The sequence below is a fragment of the Arvicola amphibius genome, chromosome 7 (assembly GCF_903992535.2).
Source record: "Arvicola amphibius chromosome 7, mArvAmp1.2, whole genome shotgun sequence".
Lineage (NCBI taxonomy): Eukaryota > Metazoa > Chordata > Mammalia > Rodentia > Cricetidae > Arvicola > Arvicola amphibius.
This window is the reverse complement of record NC_052053.1, coordinates 106325120-106345909: the sequence shown is the minus strand read 5'-3', so window position 1 is coordinate 106345909 and position 20790 is coordinate 106325120. Positions and strand designations below refer to the sequence as shown.

The window sequence follows — 20790 nt, the reverse complement described above, 5'->3', positions numbered from 1 at the left end:
TGAAAAAAGAATGGACATATTCCCTTCTGTAGAATGGAGCCTGGAGAGAAACTTACATACACGTGATCTATTGGTTTCCAGCAATGACCTCAAAATAATTATATGAGAACACAACCTCACAACCAGCTGTAACCCCAGTTCTAGGGAGCCCAATGGTCTCCTCTGGACTCTGGGGTCGCCTGAATGCATGTGGTGCATACACAGAAAGACAGGAACATACAGTATGAAAAACACTAAGTCAAACTATCGAAAAGATGAAGTTGAAAAATAGCCAACCTCAGGATGAAAAAAATGTATCTCATGACTACACAATTAATGTAAAAGTTTATAGGAGATAAATTTAAAACATGACAAAGTAAAAGTTTATCATCTTTGATACTTATTTTTATGAACCTCAAATGTTCTGAACAAAAAGTAGGTTTTTTTAAATTTGGCGAAGCAGATGTTAATCGGTTAAAAATAGACACAGTTTTAAAATTAATTATCAAAAATTATTGTTTCCAAATATAGCATTTGTTTTCATGAGGTTTGGTATTTAACTTAATTATAACATATTTTTGGTACATTTAGTCACAATATACTTTTACACAGATTTTATAAATATTTATTAGGAAACTCCCTTACGTCATGTTTCCTAGGAAAAAAACACACAGAATCAGATTTCTCTGTATGTAGGTAGGCGGCTTGTTTTGGAATCAAAGAATAAAAATGAAGAGTGTGAGAAGCTAGTTTTGCTAGCATGACCTGAACTGTGATGATGTTGCTTACAAAGGACCTCAACTAATCCCACTGGGAGCTGGGATGGCCTATGTGAGCTGCCCCAGATTACCAGTATGACCTTACACTGACCACTTATTAGGTATGAGTTTCACATGGGAAGTAGGCATAAGGAAAGAAATCTATTTCGATGGGTGGTGATTCTTGGAGAAGAATTTGCTTGGCATCATCAATAAGTAATAATTGTGGCAGCTGAGGAAATCGATAAGTTGGTCTTGAAGGGTATGTGTGGATAGACTATCACAGCACCCACCATAGGGCCCCTCTTGTAGTGCTTGATCCGTTTGCTTTGTGTCCTCCGTCACTCTGTAAAGTCTGGACGCACTGACCTGTAGTCTCTGTTGTTTAGGGCGCCCTGGCAGGAAGAACAAAGGCCAGCATGAGGAATTTAGCAAGGCCTGTCTCAAAAACTAGAAGTAAAAACTGCCTGGAGGCTATAGAGCAATGGCAGGGCACTTGCCTTGCTTGGCCTTAGGCTCAGTCTCCATTACTGTGAGGCCAGGGACTCACAACCACTTGGATGAAGGCTTCCTTTTGTTGGTGGTCTCTTTACCCAGAGAAACTTGCAAAAGGGATGAAACATGACCTCCACGGTTACAGGTGATCTTAAGGCTCTAACAGATATCTGCCATCTCCTTTTGTTAGTGCTCATCCTGGATGTCCCCTGCCCTTGTTGGGACTTCCACTAGGCTAGGTGGCTTCTCTAGGGGAATGATCTGTTCTTCACCACTATGCTCTCCTCAAGGCCAAGAGCTGCACGGCTCCTTCATTGGTGATATTATGTAGGTCAGTGCCAAGAGCTGCCTCAACCAGCAACGTGGAGCCAACCTCTCCTTCCATTCCCCCACTGCAGCACCAATCCTGCATCCCGGGATATCTGTGCTTGGTAGAAGAGCAATCCAAAGCACAGGTATATTCTGACATTGGAGAAGCCAGCATCCAAGAGCCCACATTCTGCCCCCTCCCCTGGCACTGGAAGAGGTCTTTAATTATGATTATTGATGTAATGTTGTATAGTAAACAAACACATTTCTTTCAAACGATACCATCTACATCTCTTCAGTACAAGGATAATCAGAACATCAAAACAGAATTATATGCTAGATGCTGTTGGTCAGACTCTTTCTCCCGAATCTTAATTTTTAATGGACCAGGAAGGAGGCTGCATTCCAACTCATCTACATACCAATCTCCCCCAAATTAGAGCGACTATTTCTTCAGCCAGGATGCATCAGAAAAGCCTATTTGAGGATCTAAATCCAGTGTCTATGTCCCAGCTATCCTGGTTGTCACATATTTTGACTGTCACACCTGCAGTTTGATAATTTAAAAGTAAACAAAGATGATTAGCATTCTTGGCACCAAAGGCAAAGAATTAATCTGGAAACTATTTAGAAATTATTTGACAGCACTGACCTCAAGTTCACCTCTGTTACTGATTTAAATGCTTTAGTACATATGAGCATTTGATTAAAAAAAAAAGATTGTCAGCTCATCCACCTCATGTTATATCGAGCATTCAAGGTTTCATTTCAAAGTCTTTTGTCTTACCTCTATCCCAGTCATCAACTTAAAACAAAAGCCAGTCTTGACTCTGGCTTTTCCACCTCTACATTTTTAAGGAATTAAAAAAAAAAATAAGCTGGTTGAGTAGACTATAGCGAAACAGACAAATAGCTTTTTATCAGCTCTTTAAAACTATGTAGACATGCAGTAATGCAAAAAATATTAGCCCAATTATACAAGCCAAAGAACAAATAAAATTAAATTGGTTTTTGAGATAATGGTGCATTTTAATAGTCTAGCATAGTCTGTGTCTACTTAGTTGGGTTTCTGGAGAGAATTTATGGAGAAGCGGTAACAATGGAAGGGACCAAGAAGGCATCTGCAGCCTGGTCGCCTGTGGTCAGTGGATGTGGCTTCATTCAACTCTTCTGCTCCCCAAGGCAATGCACTTGTCCATCTCACCGCTTTCCGTGAGCGTAAGCGCCTCGCGCATGGGTTCTGGGCTTGAGGGGGCATGGGTGCAACTCCAACACGCAGGGCACGGAGGTCAGAGGTCCTGAGAGAGACTTAGGCCAGGGCACTACACAGTGAGACTGCCTCAAAACTGAGAAAAAACTGGCCGGAGGGCTGTACGTCAAATGTAACTGTTCAGTTTCTAATCAATCTTCTGATTCTCCGTATTCCAGCCAACTTCTCTCTCCTTACCTCTTATTCAGCTATCCTCAGTCTCTCCCATCCCTTTAATCTCCTCTGGTCTTCCCTCCCAACCTGCTTTGCCCTTCAGTGTTGACCACAGGGGACAATAAGAGGCCCACTTCAGGAACTTTAGCAGCTAAGGAGACTTAGCAGGTTTCTACAAGGTCACATTTATATTCTTCCTCTATGCCTTGCCACCAAACCCAGGACACTCTTTATTTGTACGACTCTATCCCGGCACACGGGAGTCCTGTGTAACTGAAACGAGGCTCTGTAACTGAAAACCCCCTCCTCCTGCCCTAGGCCTTACCTTGGTGAGCCCCAAGAACCTGACCTTTCCCAGTTCCCAACAGTCTGTGTGGCACTGATCCGTGCGCTCAGTGTTAAGTCTGAAAGGCTAACTCCCCATTTCCAGAGACGTAGGAGGGCTCTTCTCCTCTAAGAGGCGGGTCTGTATGTCGGCTTCCATAAAGGGGCGGGTCTGTATGTAGGCTTTAGTAAAAGCTCCAGGCAGAAGGGATGGACGAGGTTGTAGGTTCACTATCGTCAATGGACTCAGGTGACCTGAACTCTCCTAAAGACCTCATTCTGAGGGGCAAAAGGCAAGATCCCTGAGTCTTGGTGAACTCACATCTGCTACTTTCCTCAGTGTCTTTATTAGGGTTTCTATGGAACGTGATGGAACACCATGACCAAAAGCAAGTTGGGGAGGAAAGGGTTAAGTCAGTTTATGCTTCCACATCAAGGTTCCTCATCAAAAGAAGTCAGATAGGAACTCAGCAGGCCAGAGCCTGGAGGCAGGAGCTGATGCAGAGGCCTTGGAGTCCAGAAGAGGGCGTTGGACCCTCAAGGGCTTGGCGGTACAGGCATGGAGGAGAGAGGACAAGCTGTTTGAGACATTTTCTTCTTACACGATGGGGGACCAGATGACCAAGCTCAGGTCATCAGACTCCATTGCAGGCACCTTTATCTGCCTAGCCATTCCACCAGCTCTGAATTATTATTATAAATAGTATTAACGATGTCACTTAAAAAGAGCCTGCATGTGTTTAAAACATTTTAACAAGAAATAAAATTAAATGTTATGATTAAATTTTTTTTCTAATGGCCTGGCGGTGGTGGCGCAGGCCTTTAATCCCAGCACTTGGGAGGCGGAGGCAGGCGGATCTCTGTGAGTTTATTATCACTCCAGCCTATCGAGTGAGTTCCAGGACAAACCCTGTCTCAGAAAAAACAAAACAAAACAAAACAAAATTCTTCTAATGAATGTTGCTTAAAGCGGTGGCGGCGGGAGTTGGGGGTGGCGTTCCCCTCTTAATTCTTTGAAGGATAAGCTCAGCTTCAGTACTATCGGTGTTCCGTTAACGGTGTGGGTTAGTGGTGACGTTATGTCCTGTGCGACGTGGAGGGAACTTGTCATCGCAACTGAAACGCAGGCCCAACGTCTCAGATTTAGAAAATGGCATTAGAGTTGTAGCGGGAGAGCTTTCGTCTTATGAAGCTGTGAAGGTTTTTTTTGTTGTTGTTGTTGTTTTGTCTTTTGTTTGTTTGTTTTGTTTTGTTTTTGTTTTCCAGAGCCTGGAACGGAACATTGGGTGTGGCCAACATTTAATGAGCGCTTCCATTTGGATCTCTGTTTAGGTTATTTCATTTATTTTACTATCTGTGGGTTTATCCCACAAAGGAAGTAACTGATACTCAAAAACAAAAATTAGTTTGTTCAAGATCACTTAGCTAGCCGGGCGGTGGTGGCGCACGCCTTTAATCCCAGCACTCGGGAGGCAGAGGCAGGCGGATCTCTGTGAGTTCGAGGCCAGCCTGGTCTACAAGAGCTAGTTCCAGGACAGGCTCCAAAGCTACAGAGAAACCCTGTCTCGAAAAACCAAAAAAAAAAAAAAAAAAAAAAAAAAAAGATCACTTAGCTAACCAGCAGATACACACATAGTTAAAAATAAAACAGATCTTTAAAAAATATACTTTGCTATACACGATAAGAGATGTTAAAACATTTAAGGACTATGAAAGCTTAACGCACCCTGAGGTACCAACTTTTACAGATGGTTTTTCAGGTTCCAGCTTTGAAAATTGTTGCGCTTGATAATGGAGCCACCTTGTGGGCAGTTTGCAGTATTTCAGGCATTCAAATTGTAACCACCCTAGCAGGAATAACAAGTTCTAGAAACAAGGGCGCCCTCCCTTTAGCAATAAAACTATTAAGACAACGAACCCCAAGCAGTTGGAATTTTCCCAGGAGCCTCTTGATGAAAGAAGGCAAAGACTGGGGTCCTGGTGCCAGCCGGAAGGGAAGCTCATCTTCCGGAAAAAAGTTTTGCACGGCTTTGCAAAACTCACCAGACCACCTTGCAGGAAAAACTAGATTTGAGACAGTGATGGGTATGCGCAGGGCTAGAGTTTGACCAGGACTACTCAGTTGTGCATAACTCTTATCTTCTATTTAAACCTAACCCAGAAATAGACCTAGAGGTCACTGGACTGCGTGACTCTTCTTTCCAATTTACCCACGTTAAATAAATCTTTTTTCCTGCGTTCACTAGGAACTGTCTGTTTAATTAGCCTATTGAGAACAGGTTGCTGAGCCTAGCTCATCAGGGTTGCCTGGGTATAGACTCCGACCACAGCCGCTCTGGAAATTTTCCCTCCAGCACAGTGTCAAATGCGAGTAGCTTTGAAAGGATGGAGACTGGGTTCCCTGTAGAGATCTCAATTCTGTTAGCTTTATGAGTCCCAGGGCATTTGGCTGTTATCCCCTCGCTGAAACACTGGCCACTACAGAGTTAAAACGGTGAGTTTCGGGGGCATGGGTGAACCCCTCTGGTCCACACATGGTAAGGTCAGAGTGGCAGCAGAGGGTCCTGGTCCGCAAGGAATGACGAGAGGTGCTAAAATGAAGGGAACTCTGTGGCTCTCTGCCCTTTCTCCAGTTTAGGTTCAGCCCAAGTATAAACTAGGAAAGAGAAGTTTCCCTAAGTTCAACTGACAACTTTTAGGTCCATCTGACAAACTCTGATGTAGGAGAGCCAAGAACACCAACACCAACATTTCTGCTTTCTCTCCGTGCAGTTCCCCTACCTTTAAAATGATGCTTTTAGCAGTGTTTATGTTTTTATTTTACTCCATGTATTACACGTAACTAATTTGATTACATTTTGCCCTTTTGGGGAGCCACCCTTGTTTTCACTGCTGTTCCCCCACCTTATAGCAATCTTTGTTTTGTCCTCTAAGTGTTGCTCTTTCATTTGCTCCTTTTTTTTGTCTCCTTCCTTTATTCCATTCATTGGCTACTTCATATTTACCGTGTACGACTTTAACCTTCATAGCACACATGACATTAAAGAGATAAGCATTTCTGGCCTAAGGTCATCCGGTGTATAAGTGTTTGACTCAGTAAGTTTTATTTGTGCTTTTTACCTAATTCAGTTTGATGTTGCTGTCACAGCAGTTTGGTTTTTCCTTAAGGAATGTCACCAAGGGTTGAGTCCTGAAGAGCAGACTCGTCACTAAGAAGATCTTCAAATGAGGTGTCCAAACTGGTAGATGTGCAAATTGGGACATGAACACAAGAAACACGAATGTGCAAGGCCACACGACTCCCCCAATTTCTTGGAGACAGAATCCAAAGATACTAACATGGGTAAAATGATGGATAAAGAGTTCAGGTTTCCTTGCAAAAATGATCAATGAAAGAAAATATACAAAATATTTTTGTATATATAAAGTATACAAAAGAAAATACACAAAAGCAGATGAATGGGATAAGAAAATCAACTCAAGACTTGTAAAAGAAAGCAGACAACTTAGGTGAGAAAGTCAGCCTTGTGGGTGGGAATTGAGCAACGATTACCTGAGGTGTGTGTGTGTGTGTGTGTGTGTGTGTGTGTGTGTGTGTGTAGACAAATGGATATACTGGAAATGAAAAACTCAATGGACTGGACCATAAGAAAGAAAGAACATTAACGATAAGAGAACAAAATTGAGAAACTACTGCATTAAGGCATCCAAAGGGGAGGATGGAGCATACAACCTCAGCTTTGAAGAATTCTAGGATTTGACCAAGACACAAAACCCAAGAATCCATAAAGTAGAGGCAACTGATAAAGAACAACAAACTAAAGACATAGAAAGTCCATTTGAAGGAATTATGAGCAAACTTTAGCCTGTTAAGCTACTCCTGAATCCTCCACAAGTTCTGTAGGATCTCGGGTCATGAAAGCCAAGCCTAAAGCTTGTGGCCTGGTTTGAGGATCATCTGACTGAGAATTGTATTCAACCTTTCTAGAGGTCTAGAATGCTGATGTTTACACTGTAGCAGGCAGTTTTTTGTTTTTTGGTTTTTTGTTTGTTTTTGTTCCTACTCAAAAGTACTGTACTGGCTGCTCAAGGGCTCTCCAGCAGGCAGAAACTCTTAAAGGAGCCATATACGTTTTTCTTTTCCCACTTTCTCAGGCTCTACATGGAAATACAGCCTCACGTTGGTACACCAAAATGTTGAGGTTTGTTTTTTACTCTTAGTACTCTTTGTTCTTTGGGGGACCTGTCATCCAGCTCCCAAATAAATCATACACTTGGAGGCTTATTATTACTTATAAATGCCTGGCCTTAGCTTGGCTTGTTTCTTGTAAACTTTTCTTACATCATCCCTGCTACCTTCTGCCTCTGGGCTTTTTCCTTTTATTACTTCTGTGTATCTTACTTCACTCTTACTCCGTGACTGGCTGGGTGGCTGGGTGGCTGGGTGGCTGGGTGGCTGGGTGGCTGGGTGGCTGGCCCCTGATGTCCTCCTCTCCTTGTTCTCTTGTTCCTCATTCTCCTTCTCTCAGATTTCTCCTTCTATTTATCCTCTCTGTCTGCCAGCCCCAGCTATCCTTTCTCCTGCCTCACCATTGGCCAATCAGCTCTTTATTAGACCATCAGGTGTCTTAAACAGGCAAAGTAACACAGCTTTATGGAGTTAAACAAATGCAGCATAAACAAAAGCAACACATCTTTACATCACTAAACAAATGTTCCAGAGCATAAGCAAATGTGATGCACCTTAAAATAATATCCTACAGCAAAAAACAAAAATGAGCCATTCAATCATCAAACTCACAAATGCACTGGAGAGATAATTCTCAAAAGAAGACATAGACAAATGACCAATAAATAGATTTTTAAAAAATGTTCATAGCCACTGGGAAGGAAAAATTAAAACTACAATGAGATTTCATCTAACCAGTCAGAACGTCTAGCACAAAGAAGGCAAGTGACATTCACTGGGGACTCCACTGAATATTGTGTGGTCAAGGCTTTCCCCCTCCCCTTGGACCCTCTGCACAGTCTCCCCATTCTTTTGTCTTAGGCACTGATATCTAGAAGCACTTTCTATATGGGACCTCAAGTGGGCACCCTAGTCCCCTCCCCCCAGTCTCACTCCAGCCCTGTAGCAGCCTGCATCAGGTGCCTCTCTTTCCACCCCACCTCCATTCTCTGGGGACTCTGTCAAACCTTGGTGTGGAACAAGCTTTCCTTCTTCCTGTGGGCTCCCTCAGTCTCCCTTTCTCCCCCATATCCATTTCTCTATGTCAGCCCCCAATACCTAGGAACATTTTCTAACTGAGACCTCCTGGGTCCTGGAAGGGATTCAAGTTGGTGATTTACACTGTCCTTCCTGTTCTCCATGAATACTCTATTCTCACCCTCAGCCCAACAACCTGTTTGCAGGATCCCCTCCTCTTTGCCACCCACTGACCTGCAGAAGCATCCCTAAGAGAAAGCCCACCACTTTCCTAAGATCACGAGAGAGCAATAGGATACAAAAAACAATACCCACTAACCAAAGACAGGACCAGATCTCAACACCCAGAATCAGTTCAGTCATTCCAAGCCTAGATGCCTAGGCACCAGCATAAAAACACAAACATTAACACCCAAGACAACATGCCTCTACCAGAAGCCAATAACACGAGATGCAATATTTCTGAAGCACAGAACAGAGACTTCAAAAGAGTAGTTATAAATGTTCAAGGACCTTAAAGAGGATATGAGTAAATCTCTTAATAACATCTATAGGAACACAAATAAGAGGTAGAATGATAAAACGTAGAAAACGATCCAAGACACGAAAGTAGAAATAGAATCACTGAAGAAAACCTAAATGGAGATAAAATTGCAAACGAAAAATTTAGAAAGTCGCATGAAAACCTCAGAGGTGAAGCCGCATCTAGAGAGCAAGAGTCATGGAAGAGAGAGTCGTGGGGGGGGGGGTTAAGATAAGATTGAATAAATGTCAGATTAAAACAAACAAACAAACAAAAAACTCCAGGCACAAAACATCCAGGGAGCTGGGGATACCATGGAAAGAACAAATTTATGATTAATGGGAAGAGAGAAAGGAAGAGAAACCCAGGTTAAAGGCACAAAAAATATTTTCAAGAAAATCGTAGAAGAAAGCTTCCATAACCTAAAGAAAAAGGTGCCTATCAAGGTCCAAAAAGCATACAGAACACAGAATAGACAGGGACAGAAAAGAGGTCCCCCACAATACATAATAATCAAAACACTAAATGTAAGAGCAAAGAAAGAATATTAAAAGCTACAAGTGGAAAAGCCTAAGCAACATATAAAGGCAGACATGATGCCAGAGAAGCAGCTGAGAGTTCTATAGCTAGCTCTGCAGGCTGCAGAAAGACAGACACTCTAGGCTTAGAATGTGCTTTGTGAAACCACAAAGCTCACCCCTAGGGACACACTTCCTTGAACAAGGCCACACCTCCTAATCTTTTCAAACAGTGCCACTCCCTGTGACCATGTATTCAAACCCCCAAACCCTTTGATTTACAGTGGTGACCTGCAAGCAAGATATGCTGGCGCAATGATGTCTTAAAGCTTATGGGAGTAACCAGTTACTATCTAATTGGATTTAAGGCCCTCTCCATGAGATGGGATCCATCCCTGACATGGCTTGGATTTCCAACAACCTGAGGCTAGATATGCCATGGGCCTAGGGGAAACCAAACACTGCTCTTCTGCTAAAGGAACATAGCAATAAAATGACTCCTAATGACATTCTGCTATGTCCATACATCTATGTTGCACTCAACCATCAACAGAGAAGTTTCCTCCTGCAGTAGATGGGAATTAAAAAAAGACCCAGAACTGGACAGTGTGCAAAGAGTGAGAGACCTTGGAACACTCAGTTCTAAATGGGATGTCTCCATCAACCCCATCCCCTCAGGGCTCAGGGAACTCTGCAGAAGAGGAGGTGGGAAGACTGTAAGGGACAGAGGGGATGGAGGACACTGAAGAAACAGAATCTTCCAGACACAACAGAACTGAAGCCCATATAAACTCTCAGAGACTGTGACAGTAAGCACAGGCCTTGCACAGCTTAAAGTCAGATGGACTCCCAGTGCTGAGAAGGGAAAGTGTGGCAGTGGCCCTGCTGTCTCTGGGAATGGCACAGGAGTGTGACACTGACGGCTCTTCCATTATCAAGGCTGTTTGGTAAGGCCCTGTGATGTGGGGTTCCCCTTTGTATGTTGTGAATACCATTGGTTAGTAAAGAAGCTGTTTTGGGCTTCTAATAGGATGGAGCAGAACTAGGCAGGGAAAACTAAACTGAATGCTGGGAGAAAGAAGGCTGAGTCAAGGAGAAGTCATGTAGCCTTGCCAGAGACAGACGCTGGAACTTTTCCCGGTAAGCCACAGCCTTGTGGTGATACACAGATCAATAGAAATGGGTTAAATTAAGATGTAAGAGTTAGCCAATAAGAAGCTAGAGCTAATGGGCCAGGCAGTGATTTGATTAATACAGTTTCTACGTGGTTATTTTGGGGCCGAGCAGCCAGAAACAAACAGGCGGCCTCTTACTACAACCCTGCCTGGATTGTCCAGCAAACACCACCCCTCACCCCCAGCTTGCATTTACTGGTCTGTGTGTTCACATGTATCGCCATAACAGGACTATTGGGGTTTTTTTGTAGCATAGTATTTTCATGAATATAGAGGCAATGGAAGTAAAAGCACAAGCTAATAAAAATTATAAAAATTGACCTGATTCCAGGACTTTGGAGGAACCAAGATTCTCTGAAGAAAAACATAGATGGTCCAAATTCAATTTCCCTAAGCAAGTTCCCAAGTATTGAAACTGCAGCTGTCACACTTGGTCTGATTATGGTCAGTCCGCGCAAAATAATGGTCCTCCCCTGCGGTAGCAATGTTAGCCCCCCATGTCCTGATGATTATCTTGAGAGGGTTAACGATCTAAGAAAATGCATACAGCTAGATAGCTTTCAGAATTAAAGCAGACATTCTATACAAAGATCCTGATTTCATCTATTGTACCCAAGTACCGAAGCTCCCATAACAGCTCAGAGGCCAGTCAAGAGAGGAAAAGAGTTATATTGTTTCAAACGTAACATCTAAGTTCCGGTGGCATGCAACATAATTGCAGGAAGGATTTAGTATGCCCTTCAAGGCGCTGATTCTAAAGAAGAAGCTGGAGTGGCTCCACCCTCCACTGTTTTATTCGGGTACCTATATAAATGGAGAAAGGATGGTGCGAAAGGATTAAAAAGGAATAAAGATCTCCTCTTTTTAGAAAGGCTAGTCAGAGAAAGAAATTATCCCATTGTATAAATGATACTCATAGACAACTAAATGGTTAGCATAGAAAATAGGCTGCAAGTATTGCATAAGAGATAAAATAGAATAAACTCATGAGAGTTGCTCGTCTAGACTGAACCCGGCCCTGGATCTGGCTCTCACCTTGTGACCCCAGGAGCTTCCAGCCAGTTCATGGCTAGGAAAGAGACTCACTGACCTTCCTGTATGCTGAAAGCTGCTTCTCGCTTCAAGTTAAGGAATAATAAAACATGAGAGCTGACAGAACCTCTAAGGGAGGTGGAAGGTGAGGTTTCAGAATCAAGATGATACCGTCAGAAAATCCCTTAGGAGTCATAATCACAGCTGAGCCTGTGAGCACAGCACAATGCCCTCACGTTTCTGTGTATAAACAATGTGAGCGAGCTTGCCCGTTAGAGGAGGACAGAGTTAGATGCATCATCTCTGTGTAAGTCTCGTTTCTTCTACCACTGACTCCAAACCTCTTCCTCACCTGGACTCTGCCAGAGCAGGACTCTGGCAGGAGTGGACGTGAGCGCCCTTCCCTAACCAAGGAGCTATCGCCAATTGGCAACCAATTTCAAAGGAAAAATTAGTTTTCTCCAATGGAGTCTCGCCGGGTATTTAAACTACTCTTTAGGGTGGCCCCACTCACAGTGGTAGACAGTCAATGCAAAATGAAGTCAATGGTCTTTTTGTATCTTTTTGTTCAATATTGCTTTCTTTGGGCATTTTTCTATCTTGCCAGTAATTTGTATATTATTATTTCTTGTTTTGTGCTTTGATGGATTTTCTTTATGCATGTATGTGTCTTTCTCTGTGTGTTTCTTGTACTTGTTTTTTAAAATCTTGTTTTGTTTTTTGTTATATTTGCCTGTTTATTTTCTGAATGGAGAGAGAAAGGTGGTTGGGGTTGGATAGGAGGGGAGGTGGGGATCTAGGAGGAAACTGGGAGGGGAAATCATGATCAGAACATAATATATGAAAAACTTATTTTCAATTTAAAAAGAAAGCAAGTGACAACAGATGCTGGCAAGGATGTGGGGAGAAACCATTATACACTGTTGGTGGTAGGGAAAACTAATTTGTCTACTCAGTAAGGACAGTTCTTAGAAAGCACACAGCCCTCTGGGAGGTGGAAAGCCTTCTTTCCACAGAGCCTTCTTCACAGGAAGGATCTGTGATTTCTATCTGTTAGTTGCTTCAGCATCAAGAAAATTGACCTTAGGTAAAGCAAAAGTAAAGTGGTCCATGGTGATGGGAGGATGACGATCATGGTACCAGAAGGTCTCATCTTTGTTTACCCTGCCATTAGACAGACAGGGAATGAGGGGTATGAAGCTAAACAGATTGCAGAAAAATTCTACTTTTATCATTGAATAGTCTTACAGTCGCAGATGAAAGGTACACACACACATGCACACACATATGCACACACATATGCACACACACATGCACACACGCACGCACACACACACAGAAGCACACACTGTCCACCTACTTAAATTTGAACTTTTGTTTCCCCTCTTTCATTGGTAGCTATGACTCTGAGAATGACTACCAGTATGGCTTCTAGAATCATCTCTTTCGTGACTATTGCTTTTCTAAAATGTACTTTCACTGACAATATAGAGAGGAATCCCCTCTCTTCCTCGAAGCCCAACACCCTGTCACATCCAATCTTAGATTTCACCCCCCTGCACTCATCAGGCAAGTTAATGCCATATCATGTCTATTGTGTGATTCAATCTTCTTCGTAAGTGACACCCACCATGTAACATGCTTACCCCCTTCATCTAACCACATACTCTATGACATACAGCAATATAGCAGAATTCCTGCGTTCCCATCTCATGATGTTCAGACTATCACTTCTCAAACCAGTGGATCAGTGACTTCCATTTTCTCACATGATCCAAAATCTCTCTCTCTCTCTCTCTCTCTCTCTCTCTCTCTCTCTCTCTCTCTCTCTCTCTCTCTCTCTGTCACACACACACACACACACACACACACACACACACACACACACACACACACTTTGGCAGGCAAAGACAGCAGGTACCCATTAAATGTTCTTCTGGTTGCATTAAGCCTATAACCTTTGACAACAGGCTTTAGAAGGGAGGATTTTCCTCATCGCCTTTGTGCCACACTGACGTAGCAATAACATACCCAGATAATTTACCAAGTTCTGACTGTGGTGACAGATACCCGGAGAATAAAAAAAAATTAAAACAATCTTTGATCATCAAGACAGAGATCATGTATTTCTATCTTTGATTACAAAGTAATGTACATTTGTCTGGCATACAGGCTTACATACTAACAAACATTTTAAATACTTTACAAGAAAAATAATGCTGGCTAGTTCACAATAAAAATCTTCACATAATATGCATTTTCATACTTTTAAAAATGATTATTCAGCTAAAGCTGTGGAATACTGAGTTAAAGAGAAGCAGGAAGAGGAAAGAAAAAAAATCAAAGTGACATTCAGTGTGAAAAATTTTGCATATACAAAGCATAGATTGTGCTTCTGGATTATTGTAAAAAATTGTTTTTGCAAGTTTCTGAAAGTATTTTCAGTTTGCTTGAGGTATCTCTCCAACCTGTGCCTACAGATGTATGTCTCATCTTGCAATTAAACCAATTATTGCAATACCATACCAATTATCTTTCCAATGATGGCTATAATATTTGCTACTAAAAAATATCCAAACTTCTAAATAGAAAGTATGTCCTCGTAGGAGATTCTACGACTATTCCAAGGATGTGGCCATACTTTCCATATTACTTTTAGAATTCCTCTTTGGAATCACGTTTGGCAATTAAAGGGTGAGTAGCACAGCCAGTATGTAGAAGACATATATATGATACATATATGTGCATATTAATATTGAGCAGCACTCACCTGATTCAAGCAATCTGACTTCAAATTACATTTTGGGCTCTATCAAAAAACAAAATAAACAAAAACACAAACACAGTTATCCCAGTAGACAAAGATTTTTCCAGTGTGAAAGTTATTATTATTATTAATGAAAGCATTTGGAGTGGCATCTACACAAGCTATCAAACAGGAACAACAGTTTAGAATAAGGACAGAGCCTAGGTTCCCAAGACAGCTAATTTGGGGACTAAAATGGGCTTCAAAGGAACATCGGTTTTTATGGATAATATTGAACTTCTGTTTAAAGAACCACATTATGTTCATGTGCCCTTTGGACCACTGAATTATATCTAGTAATAAACGATCTTTTCAAAAATCCGGAAGTGGTTCAAAATAGACTCTAAATTTAGAATTTCGCACAGAAGTTCCGGGGGAGGGCACCAATCGGTGTAATGTTGTTTTAGCTCTCAGCTCTAAGCACCTGAAACAGGTCACGCAGGCAGACTCTAGAATCTGGTTTCTTTGAATGCTGGTGAAGTACAGGGGCCTTCAAACAGATCTGAGGGTCTTTGCTCATTCCCCCCAAATCAGTATTTGAATAAATCTTTCAGTTCAATGGCATCTGTTTCACAGTGTGATTCCTGTAACATGAGCTTTGCAGTAACTGTAAATTTTATTTTTGTTGCTTTTTTTGCACTTAGACCTCACAACACTTGGCTGTGTGGTTTAAGATTGTTTTACATTTTGCATTTCACACTCCTTTTGGCACTTCTGAAGAAAGGGGATGGTCTTTTGCGACTTTTATGTTTGGGGATAAAGTGGTACCCCTCCCATTTCTGTCTTTTTAGTTTTAAATGTTTGGCTTTATGAAATTCACAATTCTTCCCGATCCCTGCCTCACTAAATGAGAGGGGTGGAAATCTGCTGTTATTCCAAGCTGTTCGCCTCAACCCTTCTTAGTGGCTACTGTCTCCGGCTTCAGATTTATGCTGTTTGCCAACTGCCATAACTGGATCTGGTGGTCCCTCTCGGAAGAAGAGCACAACTGGGTTTTTGCGAGCCCACATGACCACTTCCCCTCCTGTCCCGCTAGCCGGGTTGGAAGAAGGCATCCTGCTACAACCCCCTAGCCTGCTGGTACAGCCATTTCGAAGGTGATTGAGGCTTCTGGCCTGCAAACCTAGGCCTTGGCTGGGCAAAAAAGCATCCATGTTCCTAGTCCTGTAACCTTCCTCACGATTGCGCCCTAGGAGCATGGAAATGTTGGGGTTGCGGATGGCATAGATGACAGGGTTGATAGCCCCATTGGCCCACGTCAGCCAGACAGCCGCCACATTGAGCAACGAGGGAGCCTGAGTGGCCTGACCCTGCCGAGTCGCCGCCAGAAGCACCAGGAAGCAGTAGGGGCCCCAGCAGCAGATGACGAAGATAATCATGATGAGCACGGTGGTGGCCGTGCGCACCTCGCTGAAGAAGCGCAGCACGCGCGCGTAGGTGGTCATGGGCCGCACGCGCACGTCCGACAGGCGCACGGTCCTGCAGATGTGGTAGCGGCAGAAGCACATCAGCAGAAAGGGCAGCAGGTAGCAGGCCACCACCAACCCCACGCTGTAGATGGCGCCCAGCTGAGCGGGGTCTGGCGAGGTCCGGTAAAGGCAGCGGTGGAAGCTCTGCGGAGCAGGGGGCTCCCGAGGCGCCCGAAGCAGCTCCCAGGGCAGCGAGAAGCCGAGCGCCGCCAGCCAGGCTCCGGCCAGCAGCTGCAGAGCGCGTCGCCGGCCCAGTTTATCCCGCGGCGGACGCACGATGGCGCAGTAACGGTCCAGCGAGATGAGCGCCACGCTGAACGTGGACACGATGCCAAAGCACGAACTGAAGAAGCGGCTGGCGGCGCAGAAGCTGCGCCAGGGCCCCGAGTCCTCGGGAGGCGCGAACAGGTCTAGGAAGGCGGCGGGTAGACAGAGCAGCGCGGTGAGCAGGTCCGACAGGGACAACGACAGGATGAAAGCGTTGGTGACCGTGCGCAGCTGCCGGTGCTTCACGATCACCCCCATCACCGCGCAGTTGCCCAGGCTAGACAGTAGGAAGATGAGCAGGAGCACGAGCGCCTGGGCGGCCACCGCCGCCCCGTGCCACAGCAGCGGCGCTGGACCCCGAGACCCCGCCGCCTCAGGCCGGCCCGCATCACTCTGGTTTCCCAGCGTTACCGTGGCGACGGCGCTGAACGACAGCGCGGCCGCGGTGGCCGTGGAAGCCGCCCCGCCCGGATGAGCGCTGCCTGGTAAGGCCACGCTCGCGGGCGGGCGGCCAGGGGGCCGCGCCTGCTCCTCCATGGGGCCCCGCGCAGATCGCCGCTCTGCTCATCCCGCAGCAGGGTGAAGGGCTGAGCGAACCCAAGCGCCCGCCGCGAGGAGTGGGTGGGGCTCGGCCGAAATGGGGCGGTCACCACCCCGCACTGGTAGAACCTTGACGTGGGTTCCAGGCGTTGCCGAGGGAACCGCCTGTTTACGCAGAACGCAGGGCGGGACGCCAGCCGGGTACCCCAGAAAACCGGCCCACATCATCTCCTTCCCCAGCTCGAGGCGATCCCGCCAGCGTCTGGGTGTCTGAGGGCTGGTATGGTCTACCTCCAGCACCCTGCCATGCCAGAGACAATCAGAAAAGCCCGCACATGAATGGCAGATTCTACCGAGGTGGTCTTGCTCTTTCCTGTCGGGCGCAGAGGTCCTACAGGGAAGCCTTTGTGAGGGTACTGATGCTGTGGGCATCTCTGGCGTCCACAGGTAAGAAAGGAAAACAGTCCACATCAGGAGTTCTTGAACTTGTGGGGTGGGGGGTGTTTCCTATACGTCTATATTTTAAGCCAGCAACAGAAACACTCAGAGGGCATGTTATGCGTGACTATGTAACAATCTCAGTTTCAGATAATGGAGTGAGGATCAAGAATTTGTATGGGTGGTGATGATGATGATGGTCCAAGGGTCACTCTTTGAAAACTACTGATGTAACAAACTTGTTTTAATAGATTTCTTTCTGACACTCAATATTCTTGAGTCTGGACTCCTCCCTCCCTTAAGCCTGATTCGGAGCTGATACTCTCAAGGACTGGCACGCGGATGTAGGAGGGAAGATGTCATCTACTGTTCAGGGTCCTGGACCTCTGGATGGTAACTGGTTAATGCATGAGCAGAGGGCAGAGAGAGACATAGGTTCCCCACTATTACCATTTGGTCTCTAGAATGCGGTCTGTGTGGTATATTAAGGCATGGCCAGTCACAGACACTCTGGCAGATACTGAGTGGGGAGAGACAGGACCAGGAAAGGCCTGGCTGCCCAGCAAGGTTGCCTCTCTAGTCCGTGGCTATGACCTTGAGGAGGAAAGGCTAAGTCAATCCTCCGGTTACCTGTGCTCTTTAAAGCAGCTGTTCACAAAATGCGGGTCTGGAGCCAACAACATCAGCACGGCTCAAGAACTTCCAGCAATGCAGAATCTACTGTTCTGATACTTGAGAGGAGATCCAGACTCTAGTGCTTTGACAAGCTCTCCCGGAGATGCTAATGCACCCACAAGCTTGAGAAATTCTTAAAGAATAACTAGGCCACTTGCAGGTCTTTGAGTCTGCATTAGGGCTAATGGGCTTATTTCAGTGTACGCTACAGGAAACTTAACAGTGCATTTAAGGATTTCTTGCTATCAGTCTGGGCCAGGTCGTTCTTGTTCTGGTGGGAACTGTTCCACGTAGAGCCCTCAGCAACATTTCTAGTATCTGCCCATTAGATTGCCAGCAGCACGTCTCTCAGCTGCAACAACTAAAACTGCCTGCAGAAATCGCCGCGTTCCCCATTCAGGGTAAAAGCAACCCCCAGCTGACAATCATTCAATATGAAAATATAATCCTTATAGATTAACTTATTTAGTAAATTCAATCTGCAACCATTAATGCCTAGTTCTAGCACGGAGCAAATAAGGGCCTTGTCCCAAAAGACTTACAATCTTAGGCAAACACAAACGTATAACAAGGAAATAAGTGTTTTTAAAAATGAAGGAATGAAATGCAACGGAGATTGAGTTGCTAGGGTGGCTGACAGAGACTGTGTACACAAAGCTGGAGTACCATGAGAGGAGGAAGAGAGGCGGGAAATACAAAGGCGACATTGAGAGCAGAGTGTTGAAGCTGTCGGTGTCTGAATTCTAGGCCACACGCAGTTGGGGTTAGAATGTTGGATGTTAGGTATTACCAGTTTCTTGGAGTCACACTCTCTGGACTGGCTATACCAGAGTGAGCCAACATGCCTGTCTGGAATCTCTTTACCATACATAAGTGGAATGAAGCAATAGTGTCCTACAGGCGAGGCAGAGAGCTCTACCCTGAGGCAGTTAATGGGGAGTGTACTATCTGCAGACAATTCTAAAACAAGAAGAGAAATAACTAAACGTCATCGGCTCGTTGGCACTGCCAGAACTGGCGATTCCTAACTCTGCCACAGCAAAAGTTCTGCACCCTTGGTAGCCACGGGACACTCACTGCACACACTGCAGTGTGCTCTTTCAGACAGAGGCTGCATATGTGCGCCATCAAGAAATGTGACTCTAAAACAATGCGTTTGTTCTAGTTAATGAGACATGAGATTAAGAGAGAAAACAGTGATTCTATTTTTATTTCATTAAATGGGGCAAATCCCCTACTCTATGGAAATTTAGTCACCCTGAGTTGATGATGACAGCACCTCTTTCCCTTTTCCTTTGGGGTAACTGATGGTGTTGACACAAACCTGAACTGCTTGGAGGTAATGGGGAAATAACAGATATTCACTTCATATTTTTTCTTTGGGTTAGGTAATCAAGTTACAGACCTCCAAAAATAAGTCAATGAAGGTCTGCTGAGTGACGGAGCCACTTAACATGGACTAATTCAGTATCTGGTGTGCTCAGAACTGAAGTACTATACTGCACACCTCACAAAAGGTCTACTGTATTCTCCGAGGGTATCACAGTTAATGTTTCAATAGATGACAGACAATGATCCATTTTATTTTATTCCCGATTATTAGAAGTCAGGGCCTGAATGAATTGGCTGACCTCAAACTTTATAATCTTCTTGGCTCTACCCCCAAGGGCTGGGACTACAGGCATGTGTCCCCACAACTGGCTTTCAAGCAATATTTTTAAGAGGCTGAAAGGTAAGTATTAACTGGCAATAATGCTAGTAATGTGATTTTTTTCATGTTCTAAGTCTAGCAAGCAGCTGATTGTTGAGAGTTGAGCTGACCCAAGGCTTTCTCAGAGGCTTCAGGACAGGACAAAAGGAAGCTAAGTCCGTGTCCTTGTCCAGGGAGACTTGCCCGAGTCCAGGCTGGGGCTGGAGCCAGGGCCTAGAAGAAGTTGTGTTTCCTTTCCTGGGATCTTGGCTTTTCCCACTGAAGAGACTGGAGTTATCAGTCCCAAGAACTCTGTGTGTGTGGCCTGTGATACCTCTGAGGTATCCTGTGCTCCCCTTGGGCAACACTGCTTGACTTAGCTTCCTGCTGACTTTGTCCCATTGTATAATAGTATAATAGCTTATTGCTAGTTTTGCGCCCCCCCCTCCCCACCTCAAACAGTATACAAGATGGTATACTTCTTAAAGAACTTGTTTGGCAAAAGACATGACCTGTGCAAGATCCCCCGAGCCTACCTTTTCTATCTTCTTTATCTCTAATCTGGACTTTCCTTGTTAGTACCCCGTCAGTGAAGAAGAACTTACCAGTCAAGCTTCAGCTGATAGGACATGAGATTCGTTTCATTGTAAAGGTTCAGAGATTAATTTTCACTTCCCATCTGTATTTCAACAGTGTAGCATGAGCTTCTAGAGCCAATACTTAAAACCAATGAATAAACCAAAGGAAAAACAACCATCCAAACACACAACGAACAAAATACCACTCCCTAACCCAAAAGCACCATCCTAGGGATGGCAAAAATCTGGTTACCTGTTGGTCTTTGCAGCACCAGTCAGTGACTTTGTGGCACTTGGGTACCAGTGGGTGTAGATGATGAGGGCTCAGCAGCAAAGGCAACACCCCAGCAGCCCCTATAACGATGCCTATCAAAGAAGCTGACTCCAGGTCATCTTTCCAGGATTATTTATGCCAAGTGTTGAGAACCTCGTAATAACCCGCTTCCTCAGCATGCTGCTTATGGAGGCCTTTATTTCACTCAAACTGAAGCATTAAAATAACAGACTCACAAAGTTTACTGCTGTGTGGTCTATGACTGAAGCTATCATCCAAAGAAACTTTAAAACAAAGAACTTCCATTTCCA

At 44.5% G+C, this 20790-nt stretch overlaps 1 protein-coding gene across 1 annotated transcript; it reads right to left on the bottom strand.

Annotated features, from left to right (window-relative positions):
- Positions 1 to 13841: 13841 nt before the first annotated feature.
- Gpr135 (G protein-coupled receptor 135) lies at positions 13842 to 20029 on the bottom strand. The gene has a single exon (XM_038336721.1). The coding sequence runs from the start codon at positions 16819 to 16821 to the stop codon at positions 15448 to 15450; it is 1374 nt and encodes a 457-aa protein (XP_038192649.1). The 5' UTR covers positions 16822 to 20029; the 3' UTR covers positions 13842 to 15447.
- Between the last annotated feature and the right edge of the window lie 761 nt (positions 20030 to 20790).